The 15619-nt window shown below is 37.4% G+C and overlaps 1 protein-coding gene across 2 annotated transcripts; it reads left to right on the top strand.

The window, feature by feature from the left end:
• Positions 1-2033: 2033 nt before the first annotated feature.
• On the top strand, positions 2034-12312 carry LOC134814763 (guanine nucleotide exchange factor VAV3-like). 2 transcript variants are annotated; one of them, XM_063822970.1, is made up of 7 exons: positions 2040-2101; positions 2436-2686; positions 2984-4561; positions 8545-8694; positions 9125-9319; positions 9495-9715; positions 11773-12312. In XM_063822970.1, the coding sequence occupies exons 2-7, from the start codon at positions 2477-2479 to the stop codon at positions 12047-12049; spliced, it is 2631 nt and encodes an 876-aa protein (XP_063679040.1). In that variant the 5' UTR covers positions 2040-2101; positions 2436-2476; the 3' UTR covers positions 12050-12312. The 2 variants fall into 2 exon arrangements, with proteins under 2 accessions (XP_063679041.1, XP_063679040.1); XM_063822971.1 differs by lacking the exon at positions 8545-8694 and having other exon boundaries at positions 2034-2101.
• The last annotated feature ends 3307 nt before the right edge of the window (positions 12313-15619 follow it).

The raw sequence follows: 15619 nt of genomic DNA on the forward strand, positions 1-15619 counted from the left end.
ACATAAAATTGAATTTTAAATAGAAATGTGAATGTATTAAAATTTAAAACTTTCAAAACGGAGGCTTATAAATATTATTATACTATGATTGTAAAATAAAGGATAAAATTTTAAATTTGTTTCACTAAAATTTGTTTCACTAATTTAGAGCCAATAAATTGAACTAGCTACTTCTACTAATTTAAGGGGTTTTTAAAATTTATTAAGATTTTTTATTGAATTTCATATTGAATTTTTATATAGGGTCAATGCTATATTATGTGTATATCATATTGTTTTAATCATTAATGAAAATTATGTTACAAACTTAAGTTTAAATGGACTTTTTCTTTAACTTGAATCAGTCTTTCAGCAATATTGCCATTAACATCCCCATTTTAAAGCATAAAGGAAATTGGGCGTTTCGAATAAACAGGTTCCACGGAATTTCGCCAAGATATGAAATTGGTCAGGCTGATTTCTTAATTCCGGTACAGCATACCTCATTACTTACGATGTACGAAGCGAGAAGTTATTTTGTAATTTATGAGGCGGTAAACTACAATTTATGTGCACAGCTAGGTACCTTAGCAAGTTAAAAGATTCAAGTACCAATGGCTAGCTCCATCCTAATTGAACCCTTAATCACCAACTCCCGACTATTCAGCTGGGTCAACTGCAATACATATAATACAAGAGATTACATATACCTAATTAAGTCTATCTCACACTCTTTGACATTAATGGCACAAATTAGTTGCGAACTTGCAACATTACCCCCAAAAGGAGACCGATACAGTTTGGGCAAAATCCCTCAGTAGACGGTTCAGTTACTTGCTTTTGTCTTCAAAGTTCATGAGGTTAAGTATTCCGAACTGATGGAAACTGAACATAGAGCTAAAGTTAGAGAGAACATGCTGCCTGGATCTGGGGTATATCTTTGCCGAGAGCTGTAAAAGTTTCTATGAAAAAATTATTTATCGAGTTCAACGGCCAGGTAGCGCAGTTGGTTAGAACGCCTGTCTTACAATCGTTAGATTGCGAGTTCGAATCCCACTGACTGCCTGGTCGTGGGGTGAGCGTCGTCGACGTTCAGCTAAGGATCATGAGTGGTCTATGCAGCCCCCCGGTCTACTCAGCCGAATACTCGAGAAATCGGGTGTGAGGGTTAAATGAGGAGCTGCACATTGCAGCAAAGTCTCGGGCGAAGAAAGTATGGTACACACTACCTTAACCGTCACTGGCCAAAAAAAGATCCTTCGGCTTCCTGTAATTGGCTGGTTACACTTGTGTAACAATGTGGCTGTTGGAATACACCGAAGTAAAATAAGTGTCTTGATAAAAAATAAAAAAAAGTGTCACTTGTACAATGTACACAAGGCTTAGAAAATTTATGACTTCTTTGTGGTCAAAGTAAATGAATAGCTGTTTTATAAGCAAATTATTAATTGCCACTCCTTTTGCTTCAATAGACTAATCCCAGATACCAATGCTTTTGGGTTATACCCTAGTTTTGTAGGGTTATACCCTAGTTTTGTAGGGTTGTTGATGTCAAGTGTGAATGCCATTATCCATAACTTCCACAGATCGATTCTTTGATTCACCCATGTGGATGTGAGTACTTATGTTATTCTTAATGGAAGTATAAGTGTGGTCTAGGCAGTGACATAACGTTGCATTTTGGTGCCCCTTCTTTCAAAATTCAAACTACGATTCGGGGCCTCCCTAAGATGGCCCCCCCCCCACTGCAGGGTCAGCGGGGCCTGGGGAGGAATGTATGATGAGGAAAAAAATGTATGTAAATGTTTGTTTCGTAAGGATCTTTACCCCTATAATAGCTATATGTGCATATTGATCAAAATGCACCAGTCAAAAGATCCATAGTTTGCATAAATTTAGTGTTGCTTTTGTTAGAATTAAAGTAATTTAATCTTAATTCTGAAACGTAACTATTTATATTTGGATTCAATATCAAGTTTGTCAATTTGTTTGTGATAAGTGCATTTTGTATGGAATTTTTTATAGACATATTATGTACTTATTCTTTCTTTATTAGAGATGGCACGCCATCTTGATGAAGAGATACAGTGGAGAAAAGCACAAGACTGGCTATACTCTACAGGTATGAAATTAATTTTAGTTTACAGGTATTTAGAATTTTCAGTATCATAATGTGCTCGACTTTGTTACTGATCATTTGGTCAGAAGTGCGGCTCTCTCAAAATATCAATTTTCTGAGTTACTTTTGAACAAATTATTACATGTTTAATTTGATGAATAGATCAGCCATCACAGTAAGCTCCAAAAGATCTTGTGTTTATATTACTAATTAATTAAGTAGGTAATTAATTGCTTAAACTCTAGTTTAACTTCCTTGTCTCTGTTTGCACCTCAACATTTGCTAAACAAGACGTTTGGCTAAAATTTGTTTCTCTAATCTATTTAAATTATTGCAGGAAAGCTATCTCAACCATGCAGGGAACTCTTAGACTTTGCCATGAGTCTGGTGGATGGTATTATGTTATGTGAAGTGGCCAATTTTCTACATCCTGGGGCCATCAAATCGTTTAACTACAGACCATCAATCCAATTTATGTGTGTCAAAAACATCGACAACTTTTTAAATGCATGCATCAAATTCTTTGGATTCCAGACCCACGAGCTTTTTACTGCAACAGAGCTCCTTGAGGTTGAAAACTTTGGAAAGGTAAATGATTGATAGACCACTGTTGGGGATTGGGGGATGGAGCATATTATGTGAAACATAATGTGACAACATGTGACTTAACACAATGAATATTCAAAATTTGCTACTAAATATCAGTTATCAACTGTCTGCTCCACTTCCCCAGTTCAATCTATACAGTATACATTGTACATTATACATTATACATTATACAGTATACATTGCTGCTATTTACCCAATTATTTCAAATATAGAAGTTGTTTGTTTTTGTCATCATTCTGTTTTGTATCTGTTACATGATACGATCTCATCATTCAGGTCGTTGAAGTTCTCTCTAAGTTATCCCTTACCAACCAAGCGAAGACGGCAGGTTTGCAACCCTTCAATTGCTACTTCGACGACCAGGAGCTTTATCACACTCTTCAAAGAGATGCGGAATCTAGGAGTGAGGATATCTATAGTAGGATTGAGGATATCTTTCAGTTTGATCGCACTGTCGACTATTCTTACCAAGAAACCTCGTATCAGCAAGAAAGCATCTACGAGGACATTGTTAAGATTAAACAGTATCGGATGGACAAGCCTAATGATAAACGAGGCTATATGATCGATGAGCTATTTGAAACAGAGAAAAACTATGTCCAGGTTTTAGAAATCGTCATAACTCATTTTTTAGAAAAACTCAAAATCATTTTGACTAACGAAGACATTAAAGTCATTTTTCAAAATATCGAGGAGTTGAAAAGGATTCACGAAAAACTCTTACAGAGACTTAAATTAAGTTTAGACAATGGGGGTCTTACGATTGGGGACTGTTTTATAAAAACGATTGAGCAGTTCTACAAATATGGGAATTATTGTGCATGTCTTGACGCTGCAGCTCAGAAAATTGACGAACTTATGTCAGACTCAAAAATAGCAAATGTGGTAAATCGCTGTTCTCAGGAATCTCAGCAAAGGTTTTCTCTGAAAGACTTGCTTAAAGTTCCAGCTCAGAGGATTTTGAAATATCACATGCTTTTAGAAAACCTTCATAAAACAACCCCTGACAATCCGGGACTTCAAGAGGGATTTAGAATCATGAAGGCATTGGCTTCGTTCATTAACGAGTATAAGAGGAACTTTGAGCAAAAGTTGGCCACAAAATCTATAGAGGAGCGAATTTTAAACAGAGATCTTGAAGACTTGTATGCATATGGAAAACTTTTAAAGGATGGCGAAGTTATGCTGAAAAGTTCTAACAAACCGATAAAACGATTCGCATTTCTTTTTGAGAGGTGTGTCTTAATATGCAAAAAATCGGAACATTCCAATTTAGAAATACAAGTTTCTCTAGACTTTGATACTTATGAAATCGCTGAACAATTTGATCCTCCTGGTGGCGGTAAATTTAGCTTTGGTTGGTCGATGAAAAACAAAGTGGACATTCTTCAACCTCCTTATCAGATATTTGTCAAAACGGCAGAGCAGTGTGCTGTTTGGTTAGCAAAGCTTCACGAAGGATACCACATGTTACGTTCCCCCTCACACCTTCAGTGGGAACACAAGTTTTGCTTGTACAACTTTTCCACCTACACAACATGTGAGGGATGTCAGGAGATCCTAAGTGGAGTCTTTCTCCAGGGCCTACTCTGTCAGTCCTGCAACATAGCGTGTCACCGACACTGCAAAGCCATGATCAGTGACTGCAAGAAGTCACGTATGATGAGCCGAGGTTCTAGTTACAGCAACAAGGACCTACCCTCGTTACCCTCCACCGCCTCCCTGGGTAGCATCTCCGGCTACAATATCCCGGACCTGAACTCTGACATGAACGCTATCCATGTTGACGGAGCACCTCCTACTCCTAGCACTGTTTCTCCTCCTCCTATCCCTCCCCGAGTGCCTAGTCTCAAGGTTAGTCTAGTGTCTTAGTGATATAACGCGTGATCACTCATTATCTGTACTGTCAATTGTTTGTTTCAACTGGAGTAGTGATGGTAATGATAACACTTCAATTAATATTAAGGTAATTGATAAAGTTGCACTATGCTATGGTTATTTGTTAATGTAGAGGAACTAATTGAATCCCTATTGAGGTGCTGGTTATTTGTTAATGTAGAGGAACTAATTGAATCCCTATTGAGGTGCTGGTTATTTGTTAATGTAGAGGAACTAATTGAATCCCTATTGAGGTGCTGGCCACTTCCGACTCATAAATTCCTTCCCCAGTGCAAGTGATGTCTAGAAACCAAACAGGCTTCACGTAGATTAAGATATAACAAGTCTAAGGGCGCGTGTTAAATATTTAGGGAGTGCATTATTGTAATATACTGGTTTGTATCAAGATACAAGTTAGTGCATTTTATGTACTTCACAATCTTCTCAATTTCAATTTGTTTTGTGATGTTAAGTCAAGTGGACTTCATAGTTCATAAGTTATCATATTTACGACAAAGGGCATTTGAGTCCTTCTGTTCAACTTAAACGGCTTTATCAATGTAATTGAAAACTTGAGAATAAAATTTGCCAATGCAAATACCACAGTATATTTTTAGAATGTTATTTTGAACATTGAAACATACAATCACACTGCTCATTAGAATGTATTAAGATTAAAAATACAAAAACAGGAATTTAGTTGCATTGTTGCATTGTTTGTCATAAATCAAGTCTGGCTAAATTTAGTTACTGTATTTCCTTGACAGTGTAACCGATGTTGCTCTGGTCTAAATTTAAACGTTCAAGCCCGAAGGTTGTGATATTTGCTTAGATTCTTCAAGGGTTCAGTTTTCAAACAGTCTCACTGTTATGTTAGTGTTAGCAACTTCTCAACTCTCATGATCATACCCTCTAATATTGTCGTGGTAGATAAAAGATCCATGTTATACTATTAGTGCCTGTTAAAATCACTTGTCAGATGATTATCTTACGGTCTCACATTTGGTGTATAAATTATGTCTAATGGGCGGTATAAAAAATGAATGATTGATCATTCCTTGATATTCGACCTTGTTTTCATATTTTATGAGTTCTGCTCAACCCTTCTGAAGCTCAACAAGCCGTCTACAGTACAGAGGTACAGTTTTATCTGCCTTAGTTTCGCTTTACAATTACTGGTAATGCTACTTAAAAATCAACACCTTGAAAATTTCACAGGGCTCGGACCTTAACTTTACTTGCACAGTTTTTAGACAAATTAAGTAGTACTACGTCTAGTATCACGTGTAAATTCACGATATACTATTCGATACTAACGATATAATACTATTCGATACTAACTGGTAAAGTTATAATGTTTAAAACGGTCTAATTTGTCGAGGGAGTTACAGATTCTATAGTTAACACTAGGCAGGTTAGACGGTTGAGCTCACCTTATTCAGAGATATTTCCCGAGGAATTCGTTATAAGAGGATATATTCTATACAAAATTATAATCTTTCTAGCATTTTAGTCTGCTGATAATCCCTAATCATGTGATCAAGCTAAAAAACCGGAAATGTATTTTAATTTTCCAAAAGTTTTAGTGAGATCACTGACATTACACGCAAAACTATCATTTGAGTAGATGCTAAGAGATCATTCTCTCAGATCAGATCATACTGAGGACTAGTAGAGTTGAAATGATCATTTCTTCTGTCCTCTTTCTGTATAACATGTCACAAATTTATTGTCCGCCTCATCGTTCAGCTGTATTGCTTAATCCCCAATCTTATTTAATTTTACTGATCTTCCCGAGCCGTGTTCGACAGATAAAAAAAGATAAATCCCGTAACATTTGATGCTGGACATAAATTATGTTCAAACAAATTTCGACATTTTTTGTTTCCGGGTTTATTATAGCTGTCAATAACTTCCATGGAAAGTTGCCGCTATAGGTAAGGCCAGCCTATCTGCATATAATATTTGTAGATATATACGGTGAGAAGTTGAGTGATCTAGTTTGTAACCAAGGCCAGTAGAAAGTAAACAAGGAAACATGTTGAGGAAGTATAGACTGCACTGGTGGGTTATTCCACCTTCAGTCTGTTTTACTATTTTTCTGTTCCTGTCGATACTATATAGGCTCGACGCTACTAGATAGGCTTGTCGCTATTAGTCGCTATTAGATAGGCTTATCGCTACTAGTCGCTATTAGTCGCTACTATAATAGGCTTGTCGCTATAAGTCGCTACTAGATAGGCTTGTCGCTATTAGTCGCTATTAGTCGCTACTATATATAGGCTTGTCGCTATTAGTCGCTACTAGATCGGCTTGTCGCTACTAGTCGCTATTAGTCGCTACTATATAGGCTTGTCGCTGTTAGTCGATATTAGTCGCTACTATATAGGCTTGTCGCTATTAGTCGCTACTAGATTAAGATGACTACAGTTTTGCCGTTCTTATGAAAATCTGGACTCTGATTATGGGGGCATATCTTTAGCTGACCATCAATCATGGAATTATATTCTTTTTTGTTTCCAAGCAGCCCGAAAGAGTGAAAGCAGCGGAAAGTAGAACCCAATAGAATGATAATGATGATCTGCTGTTAATTTATCATTTTATTCTATCCTTATAGCCATTCCCACACGTTTCTGAATAACCATGTACATTGAAACCCTGACCTTACAACATTTGAAGATTACCCCTCTCGTCTCTCTGAAGATCAGTTCACGATCTGAACCCTAGCCTATACTAGCCTGTTTTCAATCTTTCATTTCCAAACCATTGTATTCACTTTAGTTGACATTTTTAACAACACGAAAATAACATTTGAAAATAACAAATATGTAACATTTTGAAAGTTTATTGATAAACATTTTTAGAAACGCCAGATTCAAGCTTCTTTTCAGTTAAATGTGTGGTTTGATCCATTTTTGTTCCTTCTTCCCTATCTCAAGCCCGGGCAATTTGAAATTGTTGAGTAATAACTAGGGATAAATCCAGCAAATGAGTGATCTTACACGCTAATTCATAATGCTACCAACTGTCAGAGGGCATGGTGTTAAAGTTTCATGACATATTCTAATTAGTTCATCATTAGTTCATTTATTAGTTATCTGACAGCTCCACATACACTGCATACCGGATTCATGTTATTTAGCAATTCGTGCCGCCCTTTTGGATTCTTCTTACCGATCTTGTTAGATGTGTTTAACAGACCTAGCTCAATTACATTCCCTGTTTTATTTCCTCTTAATTGCTCACTTTGTCGGTTGTAAATGCTGACCAGATTAAACGTAATGCTCTTTGGTAGGCCCAGCCGGTCTTTTTTTAACGTTCTAGAATTTTACAAGCCATTAAGCAAGTTCTAGAAATTTGTGGTAGTTAATTTTTAGTTAGTGAATACTGAATAGTGGGAGACGCTTGACAGGTTATTTGAAAGTCTTCAGATACTAAGAATTGGGATCATGTGAACCTCTATATACCGGGTTCTTTTATACCGTGCACTTTTCGTTTCCCCCGAGGAGCCCAGTATAGAGAAGTTTGATGTTGTTATAGGGATGCAGATGCGATCATAATAGTTTTTCTTTATAACCCACAACTCTATCTTTAATCTTCACCGTGCAGCTATGATGCTTCTTGCTTATAGTTATGTGTTCAAACCTGTTTTTGTCGCTACGAACAATAATATTAAGACAGTATAACATAGATATTCAGCTATGCAAGGCATCATAAAGAATCTTTATCTTTTCCAGCTCAAGTTTTTCAGGAAGTTAAATTGTATGCCAGCCTCACCAACGTGACATATTTAATAGTAACTGATCGCAAATTCGTTTAGTTTTGTTAAATATTTGTTACGTGAATTTCTGATTTATGAAGGAGCACCTGACATTCATTCACCAAACCCAATTTGCTCTCATTTTTAAGTTCTTTCTCTGTTTTTGCCTTCAAATTTTGACAAGTTTCTCTGCTATTAGATTGATTTGGAGAGATCAGATTCCGGCTCGAACTCAGAGACAGAAATTTTTTATGAAAATATGACATCTGGAGGATCTTCAAGTTCAAGTTCAGAGCCAGCTAAAAACTTTTATTCCACGGATCCGCTGGAATGCAACAAAATTTTGGTGGTAAGAAATCAGCCCGAGTGAGATTTCATAAAGTTATGAGAACTTGTTTTACCCACAGTCTCCTAATGAAGGTCCTACGGAACCTATGATTTTACCCTGACTCTCATGTGATCCTGACTCTCATGTGATCCTGACTCTCATGTGATCCTCTGATTTTCTAGCACTGGTCATCAGTACATTTAAATGCGAGTCTCTCTATTGACGTGATAATCTAATATATAATATACAAATCCCAATTTATGTTTTATCTGGTGCTGAAATACTAGCCCACTTGTTTTTGTACCGCTGTCAACTCTTCAAAACCACTTGAAGACTAGGAAATTAGGAATTATACAGTGCTACAGCTTTTTAACTCTTTGAATTTTGTCTTCAGTTTTGCTTGAACCACAATAATTTGAGCATCTTGAACTAAATTCCATGAATATTTCAGGACAGCAGACGTTCCATTCCGACTACCCCGACCTTCAATTCCCGCTCCCCCTCATTCGACCGAGGTTCTGCTGCTTCACCCCAACACTTCACTATTCAGGGGGACCTGTATGTATGTACTAAGGATTACAATGGTGGCAACATATCTGACGTGTTTGAACCCACTATAGTGCTCAACAGGGGAGAATTTGTCGAGGTAAGCGGTGTGATTTACTGTGTTCTCATTGGGTTTGATGTGGTAATTCTCTACTCGGTTAAATACATACCTTTCTTTGTACTTTAAAACAAAAGCACTATGTATTGGATAGCGGCCAGGATAATCGTCTAGCACCTTCAAAGTGACCCTCATAGCAGAACAGTAAATACTGCAGGTAATGAAGAAAGATCACCCAATGTATTGGAAAGGGAAGAGCCAAGCCTCAGGGCAGACGGGATACTTCCCTTCTGAGAACGTGAAGATGTACTCTCAGACTCGAGCAGACTCTATCGGGTCTGCCATCATGCCCAGTCCTACACTGAGGCAGCAGTGTAACGGACAGATGCTGTACAATTTCCCTTGGTATGTGGGAGAGATGGACCGCAACGGTGGAAGGTCAGTTATAAACTTATTAATTATTATATCTGTTTTATTTGATTGTATACTGTAAAATTGAGCTTCTGTCTCGTCAATACCGTATAAATATAATCCCGATTTACCGTACAGTTTGGGGGATAAGGAAATAGTACGCGTACGGTAAATTTAATCTGGGTACGGTAAATCAGGATCTATAGACTTAATATTATGATTGTTGTTTACAATCAATGATGCTTCGTGACGCTTGTGTCCGTTGCTTGTGTTGCACACGTGACGCTTGTGTTGCACATGTGACGCTTGTGTCCGTTGCACAAGGTTGTTAAATACGTATTAGGAGGGAATACGTATTGGAATACGAATACGTATTAATCCTCGAAAATTGACGTATTACGACGTATTCTTTATTCAAAAAATTCAAAAATTCAAATATGTTGAGGGGACTGAACTTTAGAAAATGGTCTTAAACTTTGATAATATTAATTGCGAGATCGTTTTAGGAAACGAAATCATTAAATATGTATTAATATGTAATTGATAATTTCGCAAAAAATGTTAGCTTATTATCCATGAAATTTGATTACAAATTTAAGTTATCATGTATAACTGCACTCCTTTAATGCATGATCAATGATGAGGGTGGCGCGCAGCTGTAATGTTTAATTTTGACAAATCAGCGTATTACGGCGTATTATGGCGTATTCGTGGACGTATTTAACAATCCATAGAAATTACCGTATTCCGGCGTATTACGACGTATTCTTTATTAGAACCGAATACGTCGTATTCTTTCACGAAAATTTGACGTATTTAACAACCTTGCCGTTGCACACGTGACGCTTGTGTCTGTTGCACACGTAAAATCCCTTTTCACAATTCCTAACATTTTGAGAAATCCTTGAAAGTGCAAGTCCCCACTTACATCCAGTCCTTTCGAATGTTCTAGAAATTGTCTCTCCCAAAAAACGCCGTAAGGACTGTCATGTGTAAAAGTATCATATGTCATAGAGTGACAACGGTGACACCCTGTCAGTGACATATGCTATTTATCACTAGATCCGCTGTTTACTATCCCTTCCCTCACACCTTTACCGTGACTTAGCTCACACATCATAATACTATATTAGTTCACATCATTTGTGTTGATAACCGCACCCCCAGTAATAGCAGACACGGACCAATCAGTGAAAACACGTACGCAATTACTGTTCAAAACACGACTTGTACATTGTACAACTGAAATGTATTAATACTGAAATGTCTGGCATTTACTGACCATGTACAATGTCACACTGCTGTCTTGACCTAGTGCCCTGTGTCCCGTTTGTATCTAGGGACTGGTAAGTAAGAGGGACTGCGTATCAAGTCACACACTTAATAGGCCTGCACGAGATTCCAAACATTTCCGGCGAAATGTGAAGCGATACTGAATATCATACCATATATAATATTAGGTGTGTATTTAGTAAGCTGATATGCGGGGTGCCTGATGTCCCCCGATTTTAGGAATTTGTCAGCTAACACACAAAGTGTAAAGCAACATTGTTTCAAAAAATAGTAGTTTTAAAACGATTTGTAATTTCTGAGGCCTCAATTTATCAACAATGCGCGGTAAACATTAAATGATTTGTAGGTAGGACACGTCTCATATGTAATAATACCGCAAGCTGCGGCCTTGACAAGTGAGACTGTTAAAAGTGGCATGTGTCGTTGTACTTTGGAGAAGCTGCCTAACTAAGATGTAACTTTTGTAAACAAGGAGATGCTGTGCTGTTGTAAGGTTTACCTGTAACCATAGTGTGAAGTGTAGCTGCGTAGCAATGCAGCACAATTGCGAAGTCTTACACTCCACAATTTGCTGCTCTCTCATGTGGTTTTGAGACTGTGCCAACTTTTGTCAAAAGTCAGAGCTTACAATCACACCATTAGAAATATTATATACCTTAAAATTTCTTGGTAATACACAAATTTTCGAACGTTTAAAAGCTATAATACCTCAAATAAACCCCTAATTGATTTACAAAACATGCCCTGCAACCTAACATTTCTATTTTTAGAACCTGACCCTTTTCTCACAGGATGATGCTGGAACCAGCCACAGTTCCTGACGGCTGCTACCTGGTCAGGGAATCCAAGAACAGAGTCGGCCAGTACTCCATCGACGTTAAATTCAACTTTCTTGTGAAGCATATAAAAGTGGTGTACTCTGATGGCACCTTTTGTCTGGCCCCCTCCAAGACCTTTAGCTCGATAGTGGAGTTGGTTACCCACTACCAGCACAGCACCCTGGGTCAAGTCTTCAGGGATCTTCAGACTAAACTCTTGGTGCCTTACCGATGTTTACCTGGATCATGATGATACTTGTGTGAGAGGAACTTAGACGTTCTCTGTTACATGTCTGTCAGATCGTGCTAGTGATCAGACTGCAATTGGTGGAAGTGCTACTTCTGAAATGGAGGTGCTACTTCTGAAATGGAGGTGCTACTTATGAAATGGAAGTGCTACTTCTGAAATGGAAGTGCTTCTTCTGAAATGGAAGTGCTACTTCTGAAATGGAAGTGCTACTTCTGAAATGGAAGTGCTACTTCTGAAATGGAAGTGCTACTTCTGAAATGGAAGTGCTACTTCTGAAATGGAAGTGCTACTTCTGAAATGGAAGTGCTACTTCTGAGACGGATAATTAACTTCATGGCCTGTATATTTTACAGTAAGTCTGTCCATAGTTTTGGAGAATTACGCAGGGGCTGTATGAAGCAGGTCAAGCTCACGATCTGATAGCTTCAGGAGGATAAATAGGGATAATTGGTGCATCGTTTCTTTTTCACGAGATAAAAACGAAATATTATGGAATATTGACTTTTGTTATGTGTCGAATATGTTGTGTGCTGCTGTTAAAATATTTTCTGTTATAATTGTTATATCATTACATGTACTTAGTATATCGTGTTTTAACTTTCAAGGATGTGTAAATTTTAATCCTTCTTCTTTTTCTCGGAGAGTGATATGAAAATCTTGAAAAATATCTGTTAAATTTCCTTTTATAGAGGGTCAAAAAGTAAATATTTTTATAAATGGGTTTAATGTTTATTTCTTAAACTAATTTGTGGCACTTTGTGGTATTTAGCCACAAAAAGGAATCAACGTATCTGAAACAGTTCAACAGTGGCTACTTTTGATATCTAATTGCCGTACACATATATCGTTAATTTCTGTTAAATATTTAATAACCCGTCTGCAAAGCTGCAGAATTAGTAAAATAACACCTCTCACATTTAATGCTACCCGACCAATGTATAGAGCACAGATGCAGCCTCAAACATAATTATTCGCACTGCATAATTAATAATTACCATACAAAACTATGAGATGTCGTCAGCAAATTTGGACTGGAGTTGTTTAAAAAGAGGACAGACAGTGCAACCATCTCATCTCATGTCGATGACAAATACAACAATATCTGTTAACAGATACTGCTGCGTTTACCTCCAGTAACCACATTTGTTTTGGCTTTCAGGATACGTTCTTAAATTTCCACAGAATAATAATGTACAGCGCTGTACTCTTCAAAATAAGTACTGTCCCTTAATACTTATTGTAGCTACCGTGAGAGCAGTTCATTCGTAAAATATTCACTTAAATCGTGCAGTATTTGTTTAGACTTAAAGCTTAAATTACTTTATTTTAAAATCACGCTTTGGTCCTTAAATGTTATACATGATTACTTAGTTTGATTCACGCGGGACTACCATGATCTAATACTTGGAATTTAATTATTTAACTATCAAGATAAACGTCCAAGTTTATAGATAGTCTTTCGTAAGGTATAAAGTTCTAAGGCGGTTATTTGAACCGCGGCTGAGTCTGGTATAAGTGAGACAAATATTAATTTCAATATTTGTGTCGAATTATAATTGTTAATTTTTGATGATGTTGTTATGTTTAAGTTGCTTATTGTAGCAACACAATTTGTTCTATGTGAAACAGTTTGTATTATGGCAATTAACGAAGATCGTATTCAGTCGAAGTAACCAAACTTCTACCCGTGCAATATGATGGTCAGTGACTGAAGGTATTGGTTTTGCAACTTGTTCTAAAAGTTTCGTATTTTGCAGCTTTTAGAACTCCCATATTGGGAAACGCAATAGCTTGTAACGTTACCGTGACACGTGGTATCACGTGGTGACACACGTGATGAAGTGTCGTCATGGTAACGGGACAAGATTCTTCTTTGTCACGTACTGCGTCAGAAGGTTTCTTTGTTGATGCTGACTTTTTTGTATAGAATAACTGAATATCTCTTGGCGTTTTACTGCATTCTTGAAATATATTCCGGAATTTTATTTGCCACATTCACGATAGTCATTAGTCATACATATTTATCCAAGCACGTCACAGTTGAATAAATACGCCCCACCCAAAAATAGACCACAGAACTGCTGTTTTAAGGAAAAGCCGACAATTAGTTTAATTATCCAATTATAAAGCTAATAATATTCCTCCGGAACTATCTTCCAATTTGCATCTCAATATAGAGCAAGGAGTTACCAGTCGAATAATAGTGACATCACTAATATCACGACTACTTATTACGAAAGTTACCGGACGTAAAATTTACTTTTCCCAGTATTTACCGCTACAAATTTAGACTTCTGTGATACCCTTTGTTATAACAGAGATAAAGTACAATACCCACTACTACTACCACTACGGTACCTCTTAAATCATACTGAAGATGTATTTATTGAAGAGTGTTCTTAAAAATAAACTGCGCACAAAAGCTAACGGAACTGTCATTGTCTAGCTGCTGCACAGGCTTCTCTCTGCACAGTTACACTTCAGCACTGTCCTTCACATAAGTCCTTCACAGTAACAGCTCATTACCACAGCTGAAGTGCTCCTGAAGTGAAAGGAATAGCGCTAGGAGCAATGTTCACACAAATAGCGGTGTGTAAAGATGTACTTACAGCGACTAATAACTGTAGTGGAGAGAGGAGAGGTAAACTTCAGAGCGTGCTGCAGTTTACCAAACTATCCACATTACAGCGACTAATAACTGTAGTGGGGAGAGGAGAGGTAAACTTCAGAGCGTGCTGCAGTTTACCAAACTATCCACATTACAGCGACTAATAACTGTAGTGGGGAGAGGAGAGGTAAACTTCAGAGCGTGCTGCAGTTTACCAAACTATCCACATTACAGCGACTAATAACTGTAGTGGGGAGAGGAGAGGTAAACTTCAGAGCGTGCTGCAGTTTACCAAACTATCCACATTACAGCGACTAATAACTGTAGTGGGGAGAGGAGAGGTAAACTTCAGAGCGTGCTGCAGTTTACCAAACTATCCACATTACAGCGACTAATAACTGTAGTGGGGAGAGGAGAGGTAAACTTCAGAGCGTGCTGCAGTTTACCAAACTATCCACATTACAGCGACTAATAACTGTAGTGGGGAGAGGAGAGGTAAACTTCAGAGCATGCTGCAGTTTACCAAACTATCCACATTCCGGTAGGGAGAATTAACGATTAGCTATTGCACAGTTTATTACACAGGGTGTTTGGTATTATTGTATTTGGGTGATGTAATGCTGTAAGAAAATAATAACTGTAGTTTACACCTTTTACTTGAGCACTTCCTCGAGCGATCAAGTTACTGCTAACATTATTGGACAGTCTACCAAACATAATAAATAGTATTTAACACTTATTTATCAACCATAACAACTGATAATAGTCCTAACCATAGATAATACATATTTGAGATGGTATAGTCATGTTACTATGCATATGGAGTATGGAATTATTAGTGTCGATCTTTACATAGTACATACCTCAAATACCAAAGCGTCCTCGATCCTGCACACCCTTTTCGTAGAGAGATTGTGTGTATTTAGAACACTCGTAACCGTCTCTGTGTGATCAACCCTGGC

The sequence above is a fragment of the Bolinopsis microptera genome, chromosome 5, assembly GCF_026151205.1.
Source record: "Bolinopsis microptera isolate Bmic1 chromosome 5, MBARI_Bmic_1.0, whole genome shotgun sequence".
In the NCBI taxonomy this organism is placed as follows: Eukaryota; Metazoa; Ctenophora; class Tentaculata; order Lobata; family Bolinopsidae; genus Bolinopsis; species Bolinopsis microptera.

Coding starts and splice junctions, on each gene's coding strand:
- LOC134814763 (XM_063822970.1), top strand. CDS start 2,477: ATGAGTCTGGTGGATGGTATTATGTTATGTGAAGTGGCCAATTTTCTA. Junction 9,320..9,494: donor ACAGGGGAGAATTTGTCGAG/GTAAGCGGTGTG, acceptor TAAATACTGCAG/GTAATGAAGAAAGATCACCC. Junction 9,716..11,772: donor ATGGACCGCAACGGTGGAAG/GTCAGTTATAAA, acceptor CTTTTCTCACAG/GATGATGCTGGAACCAGCCA.